This window comes from Rhyacophila brunnea, unplaced genomic scaffold (assembly GCF_057557595.1).
Source record: "Rhyacophila brunnea isolate RB1 unplaced genomic scaffold, BYU_Rbru_1.0 scaffold_3, whole genome shotgun sequence".
NCBI lineage: Eukaryota > Metazoa > Arthropoda > Insecta > Trichoptera > Rhyacophilidae > Rhyacophila > Rhyacophila brunnea.
The window spans coordinates 33400547-33413935 of NW_028232965.1; the positions used below are offsets into that span (position 1 = coordinate 33400547).

Below are 13389 nucleotides of genomic sequence, written 5' to 3' on the forward strand. Positions count from 1 at the left end.
AATATATACTCAAATAATTTGTTTGTAACCAATAAATAAAGTGAAAATGATTATTTTTTTTAAACTTTGTATGTTCTTGTGTCAGCCAGGTATAGGGACTCTCTCCCAACCTAACCAAAAAAGGTTTAGAATCACTGTTTTAGACGTATCTGAACAAACTTTTTACCAGGATCGGTTGTTGGATATTGACTAGCCACCGGGTATAAATACACATTGAAAAACCACGTTAAGTCAATTCAAACCCATATGGTAGGTGCATGAATTTTTATTTGAATAATAATTTTAGCACAACCACAAGATACCAATAGTAGCTTTTGTTTTTAAAATGATTGTAATGGATAATATTTGAAAATCCTAGCATTAATATATGTATTTTTTACCCATCTACTGTCTTTTATTTTATTGATTCATGTGAAACTTTTAATACAGATTGTTTATGATAAAGCTTTATAATATGAAAAATAATATTCAATATTGTTATTACTTATATGAAGTGCGTGTATAAGAGAACAATAAATATTTCAATATGTAGGTGCAACATGTTCACCTGTTTCGATTTGCAGTTCATACCTACCTATGCAATATTTAAATTGAACATGCACTACCTACCTATGCAATATTTAAATTGAACATGCACTGTCTGAAATGATCCATAATCCGCTGTCGACTCAAATATGAGTATGAACTTTATTCTATAAGTTAAATCATATGAAAAAATCTTGAATCATGTTACGATAAATAAAATAAAGCCTATAATATGTATGTGTTTACACTACAGTATATTATAAATTTACCAAAAAGATTAAGTAAAATATCTTAATTTACACTTATTACGCACAAACATTTTTTTTTACAATTTAGTAAGACGTTCGTGGTTTATAATAAACTGAAGACTTTTCGAAGATTAAAATTAAAGACGCGTATTGAAGCCTACGCTTGTTTCTGTCAAAAGATTACTAAGGCCATGTTTTACTTTGGATTTTAAATAATGAATCCACAATCTTCAGGAATGGCCGGGTGAACCGAAAGTGTTTGAGAACAAAATAAAAAACAGGAAATATCCATACACAAATATACCTACCTCAATATAAAACACATTCTACCTATATGTATATAAAAATAGTTACCTATTCAATTTATCGAAGGGTACGATTTCATCTAGTTCTACAAAATGCATTATTTAAATTAATTATGAAATTTGTCACCTTCGACGGTCATTTATGACTTTCTCGGTGTCGATATTATAATCATTTTTACATGATTAGACCACTCTTCAGCTGTATCCAATGCTGTCTTTTATTCCACTATTTTTTTAGTATCCTATGAATATTTTATAGCCTCCTTTATATTTCTTCACTAATTCATAATATAATTTGGGTTTCTGCATAATTTCACTTGCGAATGGAATGTATTGAGTTTATAGCCAATTTTGCATAATCGCTTTTACATGGTGGTGTGGAGGAAGGATTCAATATATTGAGGTAAGAATATTAAATTTGGAATACAAGATATTTCGTGGATAGTGTGGTACATTCGTCATTTCTCTGCGTTCCGAATTACCCCCAGTACCTATATCGAAAACTCCCAAAATTTTATGAGTTTAACATGTCAACGAACATAGCTGTCTTCTATTAAAAAAAAAATAGTTTTTTATTCACAAACATATTACTGACTGTATCTATATTGACAAAATTATTATTCAAATTGTCGCATAATCTGATCAAATGTCGATAAAATCAAATTCGGTAGGTTTTAGATAAAATAAGTTTAACACCAAAATATACCCTTCCCAATAAAATATCAAACATCTAAATAGAAAGCCGTAATATTCCACCCTGTAAATTTAGAATCCCTGACTTATGTATACAGGAGGACCTCGACTTTCGCACATAATTGGTTCCTGAAAAGGTGTGCGAATGTTGAATGTTCGAAAGTAGAGGGAAGTAAAAAAAAAAAAATTGTGTGTATTTTGAAATATTTATTTATCAAGTAAATATAAGATGTTTAAAAGACATGTTTAAGTGGGGTTTGCGGGTGTTTCCCTTAAAAAGTTATCAAGAGTTAGCTCTTTGCCACTCTTCTTTTTCTTATTTTAAATGAAATATTTTAAATGGTAAATCATTAACTTTACAATATTGCTTAACTGCTGGCACGAAATGTAAAGTGAACCAATCTTTTAATATTAACGCAGTAAACCCAGGCTTTTTTATTTGATTACTGTAAGCAATTCTTTATCCTTCCCTTTCAATGCTCTGGGATTTTCTGGTTGATAAATTAACATTGGCATCAATTTTAAATCACCAGCCAAGTTTCCACCAAGAAGCAATGTCAATCGGATTTTAGAAGGTTTATGCCCTGGGGCAACTGATTCTTCCTTAGATAAGAATGTACGACTAGGCATTTTTTCCAAAATAAACCTGTGTCATCTGCATTAAATATTTAGCTAGAGGAATATTCTCCATCTTCAATAATTTTGGATAATAAGGAAATAAATTCTTTTGCAGCATCTTTATCCGCATCAGCCGATTTTCCAGTGAATTTAATATAAACCAACTGTTACTTGCTTGAAAAATCGTGTTAGAATCTTCTTTTTCTAGCCTTCCAATCTTTGTACAAACTAAGAGCCTTCGCTTGAATAATTGAAATATTCAGAGGGACATCATTTTGATGTTGGTCGTCGATCCATGATGAGAAATATTTTTCCATTTCATCCATAACTATGCCGTGTCCTTTAGAAACAACCTTTAAAGATAATATATTTCCACAATTTTGTACGTATTCCTTAATTTTATTTTTCAAAATTGAACATATCGTAGTAGACCTGTTTGTATCATACGAACGTCCGATTGAAGCAAAAGATTCACCGCAATCAGAACGTCATGTGACGTTTATAAGTCCTTGATTTCGTTTTAACACTGCAGTTTTTCCGTTTCTCACTCATGTTTATAAATTTTTAGGGTGAAATATTTCAAATGAAGAAAATTAGCAAAACGCACAACATGACACGCCCGCACGCGCTTCTGCGCAAGCCACCTATCCTAGTTAACTCACAAGCAAAGTGACGGGTGCGAGCAGGATGCAAGTGACGCAAGAAATGCACTTGCTTGTGAGCGAGCGAGAAGGGGATATCTTAACCCCACGACCAGCGCGACGTTTTAAAAAAAACGATTTTTTTTGAAATGTGCGAAATAGCGAATTGTGCGAAAGTCGAACGTTCGTAAGTCGAGGTCCGCCTGTATTACAAACGAATATCACCTAAAAGAATTTCTGTCGAACGCGTCCCTCTATGAAAGCGATGCTGGGTGAAAGTGCATGTGCTGGCAAGGACACTTACCCCTCTCATTGAATGACTGAGAATAATTTTAAATTCTCGACAGTTGAAAAATGGCCTTCAAGAGATGCGCGACCCATGGATAAGAGACGTGACAGATCGCCTTGGGTGCGAACGAAATCAATCAGTTTAATAATGGAAATAAGATTGAATGTAATTTAAACAAATATCTAACCGCCAGTGAAAATTGGGTTATAGGTGATATTATAAAGTGGTGTAAAAACAAAACTCAACTTTGCCTGTATGTCAGAAGAAAGTGTGGTTGTGATTTTTGTGCTTCACTAGAGTTTGATTAACCTGACCGCTGCCAGCCAATTTTTACTAGGTGGACACTTGTAGGCCAGCTATTTTCGGAATAATATAAATCCTTTAAAAAATATGAAATAGGAACGGAATGATAAATATTTGTGAAAACTTACACATGTTTATTGTGAATATTTTCACACTTAAATGATAAATATTGTTTAGAAAATATACACAGAATGTTTATTCAGAAGTTATGACGTTTACAAGAACCCGCAAGTTAATTCGTCCGTGGCACGCAATGACATATTAATATGGACGACGCATCTGGAAAGAAAAATGACACTCACTTTTTTGTCGGGTCTGCCGAATGGCATAATCTGTTCTAACGCCATTACAATAAAGGTGATATTGCTATAAATTCCCGATGCTTTGTGTCGGGTCTGCCGAATGGTTCGGTTCGAACGGGTTCGCTCAAACGATGATTGTCACTAGAAACACTGTTCTAACGCCATTACAATAAAGGTGATATTGCTATAAATTCCCGATGCGTGATGTCGCATAATGGAAATTGCGTGACGTCTACCTATACATGTGCGAATGTCGATATGCGTGAATTTATTTGCTAACTACTGTATTGAGTGAGTCGTCCATTAATAATGTCATTGGTGGCACGGATCAGGTTAATGATACCTCATTTTTATTTTTCATAGATAGAAATATGGAATCACTGGGTAGAAAATAAAACAGAATGTATTCATAAGTTTTTAATGTGTTTAATAAGTTTATTGGAATAATTCAATTTTTCTTGGACCTTGGCTTTTTATTACCCTTCAATCTGTTTTTGTTAGAAAACTTCGTCTTTGTTTTAAATTGTTTCCTTTTAATAGAAAACTGTTTTTGAGGTTTAGCGGCCTCAACCTTTTTCGGTTTCTTCTGCTTCATCTTCATAAGTTTCGCTGCTTTCTTCGATTTTGCGTCCTCTTCTTCCTGGGCCTCTCTTTCCATTTTCAAATCCTCTGAAAATAAACAAAATAATAAGATGGTGAGGATAATATTAAAGAATACATTTGTGTGTGTAATGTAAATCAAAGCCATTGAAGAAAGCGTCTTTTATGTAGAGATTGAACCTAAATATGTATATTGAACTCAATGACATTAATATGGACGAAGCATCTGGAAAAAAAAATGACTCACTCTTTTGTCGGGTCTGCCGAATGGCATAATTCATATTTTAATATCAATATCATTCGCTCAAATGAACATTGACACTAGAAACACTGTTTTAACGCCATTACAATAAAGGTGATATCGCATAATGGAAATTGCGAAATTTTGTCACGTGAGGTCTACTTATACATGTGCGAATGTCGCTATGTGCGAATTTACTTACTAGTCTACTGTGCTGAGTGCGTTGTCCATTAAGTCATTGGACGCTGAAGACGCACCTGGCGCGTAACGATCACGCGGCCGATCGATGTAATTATCATGCATTTTATATGTGATAATTAAAAGTAATTATCTACTCAGCAGTCAATGTCATTGATAAAACTGAACTTATTTGTTTATTTATTCTTATTACTTATTTAATGTGCAGATATTGCTAACATAAACACTGAAACTATAATTTCCTATGAATGGATGGTATAATTATTAATATGAATATATATATTGTTACTTATATTAATGATATATGTTACGCCGAATGTGCAAAATTTACTATTATATGAAATGGGCAAAATTTTGGCAAATTCATGTAATAGTCAAGCCCGTTGCTTTATTCATGAATTAGGTAAATTATCTGCCGAGTGCGTGAATTCGCCAGGGTATGGAATTCTTAAACTGTCAACATGACAGTAGAAAAAGTAAATTTAATACGGATGGTTTTATAAATCTGAATGTCCATTTTGAGGTTAGCTAACAAGTGTTAACAAACTATCAAATCATACTATCACAAACAAACAATCGACCATTGCACGACTGATACCCCAAGTACGAATCAAATCGCGAAAATACCTTTTAATAAAATTCTTCCTTTATCATATAGTTCCAGATTTTTTTTGGGCATAGCAAATGGATATGAATGTCATTGTTGCATCGATTGGTATATTTTTATATAATCAATGATATTTGACACATTTGGTTTAGTTGCAAAAAACACCACCGTAGCGCTACTATCTAATTTGCCCAATGCATGAACTAGGCAGAAAACTTACTGCCGAATTCACGTACTCGGCAGATATTTTGCCTAATTCATGAATAAGGCAACGGGCTTGCATTTTTCATGATTTAGGCAAAATTTTGCCCATTTCATGTAATAGTCAATTTCGCACATTTGGCGTAACGTATATAAGTATAAATAATAAGTTAGATGAATAATCATGTAGATTGTAGAATAAAAAAAAACACATGTAAATAAACAATGAATGCAAAAACATTAGAATTATTTGTCATGGCTGCTCTAATATAAAAATGCCTTGCATAGTGTTAGAAGTACAAGTTTTTTATATAATGAATTACTTATTATTTAGAATATTTAGATAAAAAATCAACAACATGTCATACCAAGGTACATTGTAATAAAATGTCAAAACGGGGCTCCAAAAAATATTAACAGGCCGACGTAAAGAATATTTATTTTATGGCTACCAATCAACCACACTAACAATGTTGTGTAATCGTCATCAAGAATTGCAATTATGAAAAGAGTAATGAACATTCATTTTTCTTAGTTAATACACAAAGATTTTAAATGTATTTCTTAGGACTCTTAGGTGATAAATTTTATGTAAATGATGTTAACAGCTGGTAGGTACACGATCAGTTGCATCTTAGTGGTACAATTGTAGGACCGCGTTACTAACAGTCGAGTTCATGAGCGGACACAGCAGCCCTCGATTATTGAAGAAGTCACAAATAGACACTTCACGTGGCTGGGAGATGTGTTACGGATGCCGCCAGAAAGTGGGACACTCCGCACCCTTGTGCGGTGCTACAAAAACGATTTATGCACTACAGGTTTCACATGGTGGGAGGCGCGAGACGTGGCACGACCTTGTGTTTGCCATATGACTCAATATTGATTTGATTGAGGCATGTCAGGGTGAAAGTAAGGAATAATTATAAATATAAAAACTTGCTGAAGTCTGATGCTGCAATTTTAAATTAATTTACTGTGAATTCTTAGATGTACCAATTGAATATCCCATCTGTGGGAAAACAGGATAAAATAATGATTTACCTTCAATTTCTGCTTTGGCAATATCAGTGGGATCGCCACTGAATATATCCAGACTCTGTATCTCGGGGTAAGCAGTAGCTGGTCTGGATGCTTCGTATTCAGCCTTCTGCTGTACTTTGTTTTCATATCTGAACGCAGCTTTCTTCGTAATCGATTGACGATATCTTGAAGGACTGATGTATTTGCTGTTTTCCCATAATGTAGTGCCTCCAAATGATCCAGAGAATATTTTTACCTATTTGAATAATAAAATAAATTAATTTCGAACTTCTTTCTTTATATTAAATATGCATCTTATACCACGTCACATAAATAACGGATATCGTTTCTTTTACATCATACAGTCCATTGAATTTGGCTGACTTAGATGGATGGGCATTGGGTTTGGTCAACGTCTGGTTGATTTCATACAAGATGTAGAGGTAATGTCGAATTGGACTTTGGGTATCCAAATCTGGAAGGAAGCAGCTTTAGACAGACAGACAGACATGAAGCCCAATTTTTGAAACAAGCTGTATTATAAAATATGAAAACTTGCTTGAAAACGTGAAGTAGTTTGAAAAGTTAGCATAATGCTTTCGAACGGTGTCCAAAAAGGCAACAGAAATATTGGGTGTAATTTATGATCGCGTAAGAGTTTGCATCATATTTTAGTCTATGGATTCCATGACAGTCAATGAGAGCTAAGTTTACATGTAAACAAGAAAATAACCTAAAATATGTTAATGACGTTATCATATTTTATTAGTAACTGTTATAGTAGCATTAATAAAACAACCTATTCTTAAAAGTACATAGCTAATTTATCCTTAAACAAACTACTTACGTTTATTATTTACCTTATAGATACCTAATATTATTGATATTACAATGGTAAATAAGAGAATGTAAACAAAACTCCAGATGTATTTTACAAACCTAATACCTATCTATTAATAAAATATGTATGTACGTACCTATATTACAAAAGATATGAATAATAAAATAAAATAAGAATTTAACACTTCCAACGATAATAATTAAAACCAAAAGACAATAAATAACAGTCTTACGATGTTACATTACGACATTCAATCTGTCAAAATTAAAATAGACTACCCCCAGAGACAAACTAGCGCTTTTACCGGGGAAGCGTGTGAAACTCAAAAGCCTCTGTGACTTGGATGCAGTTGTAAAAATCGAATCGAATCGAAAATGTTTCATACAAAATCGAAGCAAGCTGTTTGCTACAGCTTGTTTCAAAAATTGACCTCCTGGATGGAGGCAGATGCTTGAGATGACCAAGACCCACAAAAAGATTTCTTTTACATTTTTGAGGTACATAATATTTTAACTATTTTTTTTGGGTGAAAATTGCGATTGTATCAAGTTGCAAGTTGTCAATTACGATCTTTTGGCTTAACAATCTCGAGATGATATCCTGTCTGGAGGCTCATTTTTATGCATATAGTAATTTCCTTTTTTTAAATTCAGAAACACTAAAGTTGAATAAAAAAAATTCAACTCACAGGATTGAGGACAAATCTAGGTCCTACTTCAGCCAACCCTCCATCTTCAGACAGTATTTGATAATTTCTAAACCAAATACGATTATCAAGGAGTGTGAAAGTGAAAACATGGTCAAAGAAAGGCTGGCTCTTAGGGTGGTGTTTGGGCACACCGAAGACTTGCATCAATAATTCTTTCAGAAGAACAAGATGCGGTTCCGATGTGAAGCTCTCATCAAAGGATAGGATTGGTCTCGAGCCTCTGAGACAGTTTCCTGTGAATTTCAATTCGGCCATGGTGTACACTGAAAATGAAATGGTCATGCAAGATTTAGTATATGAAAAGCAGCATTTAAGCAAGTTCCGTAAAGTTTTGTAAAATGCATAGTATAACCGGTTTCGAAGACGTAATGACAATGTGTTTTGTGAATATTTAACTAAAACAAATAAATAATATTTGCTGACGGATACTGAATTTACCACTACGTGTAAATTTGATAATCTGGTTTAAATGTTACAACAGAATTATTGGTAAAATGACTTACTGACATTTTCATTGCAGACCTATTGATGGTCTTTTGGTGATTTTAATAACAATTATTACTACTTACAGTTTTCAACTAAAAATTTGGCCGACGGTCCATTTGGAACATTGGAGAACCACATGTAGAGATCTTTTTTCTTGCGTCCCTCAAACATCATAGCTTTATTGCAATTTTTCATTTCACACATCTCATTAACAACAAACAGATTCTTATTTCGTTCCATTTTGGATTCTGGTTTATGTTGCGGCATAAGTTTCTTTAAGTCTTCCATTAGATGTCGGTGGCGGTGGTTTATACCTCTCGAAGCAAAAACAAGTACCCGTTGACGGTTGATCCACTTGTCCTGTGATCGAATACATCAATTTATTAGGCAACATTAGAGGTGATAATAATGAATACATAAAGAAAATACTAGATAAAAACCAAAAGAGAGAAGATTCGGCATTGGCTTAGGCAACTATGGTTAACATCATTATTTACAAACCTTTTTAGGTGCAGGATCATCCGAAAAACGTGTCGCCGGTGGAAGTTCAACAGGTTTTTCGATTACTTTCTCAACATTTTTTCGTGGTTTCTTGGTACCTTTTATTTTCGCCATTATTATAATGTATGTTTCCTCACTTTAATTGGAATTATTAGTTACCCAATGGGGTAATACAAATATTTCCAACAAAATATAACCTAAAAGTCAAACTGACAGCAACATGCGCGATCGCGCGTATATTATCTATGACCGCGTTTTGCGGCGTTTTAAGTTTTAATTTGAGAGGTTGGTACTGGCGGTCGACAGCAGCTGGCAACACAATAGGTTTATTTGATATTATTAGTCTATGGTTGGCAGCGTCGATTGCATCGAAAATTTGAAATTATTAAAAAATATAGAAATCTGCCTGATAAAAGAATTTTTAAAAAGGCCTTTTTGAAAGTGACGATCGTCAAGAATGATTACTTTGTGTTGAGAAATGTAATCCCTTTTGGCGTTTTTTTATTATACAGAAACCTCAAAAGGCTCCATTATGGCTCAAATATACTCTATGACGATCGGTCATATATATGCCGAAAAAACCGTTTCTTATGTTGGCGTCCTGTGTCATTGAGTGACGCCTTCAATGTAATAGTTTTTAGGCTCAGTGTAAACACCTCGATAATTTTATGTGACACTCGTTCCTTATCACGCCTCTGTCATAGACTTGTTTGTCATATATTCGCTTATGTTTAAACGGAATGGCATAGATTTGATCATAGACACTAAAACGCTCTTGACATATATGTTCCCGATCGTCTTAGAGTGTATTTGGTCCTTTATAATATCATGCGGAGGGCAAATGGTTGGCTAGGGCCTCGATGAAATGCACTAATGCCAATAGGTACATTACTATAAAGTGTTGAGACGCTATCCTACAGATAGCCAACAAATCTCTAGCCTCCACGCGGCGTCCCCCGGGCAATGCAGATGTGGTGTGTCTTATGAAAGTATTACCCATATGTAGCTAATAGAGAAGGGTGAAGGCGAAACTCTGGCGCCTTAAAACGAGAGACCACTTAGCTACGGGAAGGAAAACCCAGACAGAAAACCACACACCAACCCGTTTGGACAGCGTGGTGTGTTATGTCCAAATACCCCCATAGAACACAAACGAAAATCTCGGCCCTTATTCTCCGGAGGCCAACCTGACACTGATCACGGCAGCAAATCAGCAAGGGAAGGCAGAGGGTGCTAAGAATCCCCGGAAAGACGGAAACTGCCTACCGATGACCATTATCACATATAACGCGAGAACATTATCCAGCAATGCCAAACTTCTAGAGCTCGAAGAAGAACTTGAAAAAATCCATTGGGATGTTGTCGGGCTCAGCAAGATAAGACGACAAGGAGTCGTACTCTGTTATAATGGGACTAAGACGGACGCACAAGCGGTGTCGGATTTTTAATCCACATACTCTGGAAAGACCGCATAGTTGAATTTGATTTCTCCTCAGACAGAGTAGCAAGTTTAACACTTCAGCTCAGCAAAAGATACCGGATTCTTCTTTTGCAAGATTATGCACCCACTCAAAACTCACCTGATGAAGAAGTTGGGGAGCTATATGAAGAAATCAATACGTTGAAAAATAAACGGAAATGTCACTTCACTATCATCATGGGGGACTTTAATACACGAATCGGATCCCAACACCAGGACGATGTAGCGGTCGGGCATTTCGGACATGGCACCAGGGATGGCCGAGGAGACATGTTAGTGGACTTTGCGGAAAACCACAATCTCTACATCGTGAACTCATTCTTCAAAAAAAAAGCCTTCCCGAAAATGGACATGGCGAAGCCCAGCAAAACGAACCAGCGAAATTGACTACATCCTTACCGTCAAGAAAGATATTTTTCTAGACTGTACAGTCATTTATAGATTTAATACTGGCAGCGACTACCGAATGGTAAGGTGTAAAGTACGATTTAACATCAAACGTGAGAGATCCAAACTGATGCAGAAGCCCAGAGTCCGCAGAGGCTTGAGAAGCAGAGTCGAATTCCAACAAGAGCTGGAGAACAGGCTAGTGGCCTTCCAGGCTGAAAATGACCCCATCTCCCTTGATGCGGGTAGAAGAATAGTTTTCAATAAGGCATATTCTTTCAGTCGGCACAATTTTCATTTGACTAGCCTCAAGTAGCGTAGTTTGCGTGCCAAAGTCCTTAAGAAACCTCGATAGTAAATGCAAGGTATCCATAAAGGCATCTAGAAAAAAAGACCCCATCTCCCTACAAAACACCGAGGCAATAACAAAAGTCATTATAGAATCTTTGGAAGAGACAGATGCTGCTGTGGTTGAACGAGTAAGCAAACTCTCAAAGGAAACGTTGGATCTTATGAAGCTGTGTAGGAGTACGAAAAGCGAACAACAAGCTGCAAATGATCCCGAGTACTCCACGCTGTGCAAAACTCTACGTAAAAACATACGAGAAGATCTTTGTAAATTCAATATGAACCTTGTAGAATCAATTGTTGCATCAGGAAGGAGCTTACACAAGAACAAGCAGCATCTATCAATAAGGAAACGGCAGATCACGACACTAAAAGCGTGAGATGGAAGTATCGTGCGTAACTGGGATCATCTACTGGACACTATTGTAGAGTTTTACAGCGCTCTATACAAAGATGACACTGACAACACTGACATCAATTCAGATCTTCTGGTGAATGGAGAATATGGAGATCCTCTTCCCGAGGTTAGTACCACAGAGGTGGAATATGCTAGAATGTGCATGAAGAGTGGGAAAGCCCCGGTAGAAGATGGGCTGACTATCGATGTTCTCAAACGGGCCGGGAGGACGGTGAGCGAAGTGCTCGCACATTTGTTCACAGCTTGTCTGCACGAAGAGAATATCCCAGAGTCATGGAAAAATGCCTCCATTATTATTCTCCATAAGAAAGGAGACATTGAAGATCTGAAAAACTATCGACCAATTAGTCTACTGCCAATTCTGTACAAGGTTTTCACGAAAATACTCTCAAACCGTCTCGAAACAGTTCTAGACGAGAACCAACCAAGAGAACAAGCCGGATTCACAAGAGGCTATAGTACTATGGATCATATACAGGTCTTCAGGGAAATCATAGAGCGCTACCAGGAATATAAACTGCCATTATATCTTGGTTTTATAGACTATGAAAAGGCGTTTGATTCCATCACAAAATTCTCAATTATTGACGCCCTTAGTAACCAAGGAATTTCCAGACGCTACATAAACATATCGTCGCCGCGCTTGCAAAATCCGCTATGTAAAAAAACACAACTGTTCAGGAGAAGGAAAAAACTGATTTATTCAACAATGACTCACGTTTTTTTCAAAGTAAGTAAACCGAAAATTAGATCCTTACTTCGGATTCAGTATAAATGATATTTTATAATACAATATTTAGCACTTTGGTCGTAATATTTTTTTTGTGGCTGAAAGACACATAGCTGATTTTATTTGGGTCTTTTAATCCGCTTTGTGGCTGGGGCAGCACTTAGCGGATTGTAAGTAGGTACGTGTATTTTAGACAGCGCATTTTACACCGGGTTTTTACAATGATGATTCCATAATTTAATGATGTTTGACTTTATGCGTAAAACATCTTTAACAAAGCCAATAGTCTGTTTTGAACAAACCTTTATCTTCCCAACCAAAATTTGACATATACCTAAATAAGTAATTATCAAGTGAAGGGGGAATAAAAATATGTGTTCAGAGTAGGTGGATAAATAATTAAACAAATTTGACAAATGACGTTTTATTTATCGAAATAAGAAAAAAATGGTAACTAGTATTACAAACCAAGTAATATTCTTAAGCAACACAAGATACATAATAATACAATAATAATCATCTTAACATTTTAACAAAACAAATCAACCTCTTAATAATGCCTATTAATAAACAGTCATAATGCCTACCTACTAGTAAACTAAACTTTATTCTTATAGCTATTGTTATATTTTAAAAAAATAAAAAAGGTAAGTAGGTAGGTACCTAAGTAATTAACAAAATTAGTATTTGAGATT

General features: G+C 35.3%; 1 protein-coding gene and 1 long non-coding RNA gene across 2 annotated transcripts in view; both read right to left on the bottom strand.

Annotated features, from left to right (window-relative positions):
* LOC147068242 (uncharacterized) overlaps positions 1–13389 on the bottom strand; it is a 273028-nt gene that overhangs the window by 30283 nt on the left and 229356 nt on the right. The gene's annotated exons all lie outside the window — the stretch shown is intronic.
* LOC147068244 (ribosome biogenesis protein BRX1 homolog) lies at positions 4329–9582 on the bottom strand. Its single transcript, XM_085952136.1, has 5 exons — positions 9332–9582; positions 8914–9190; positions 8324–8607; positions 6816–7050; positions 4329–4593 (listed from the first exon to the last, which is right to left on the bottom strand). Exons 1-5 carry the CDS (start codon positions 9443–9445, stop codon positions 4373–4375), a joined length of 1131 nt encoding a protein of 376 aa, XP_085808262.1. The 5' UTR covers positions 9446–9582; the 3' UTR covers positions 4329–4372.

Coding starts and splice junctions, on each gene's coding strand:
- LOC147068244 (XM_085952136.1), bottom strand. CDS start 9,445: ATGGCGAAAATAAAAGGTACCAAGAAACCACGAAAAAATGTTGAGAAA. Junction 9,191..9,331: donor ATGATCCTGCACCTAAAAAG/GTTTGTAAATAA, acceptor ATTCGATCACAG/GACAAGTGGATCAACCGTCA. Junction 7,051..8,323: donor CTAGATTTGTCCTCAATCCT/GTGAGTTGAATT, acceptor TTATTCAAATAG/GTAAAAATATTCTCTGGATC.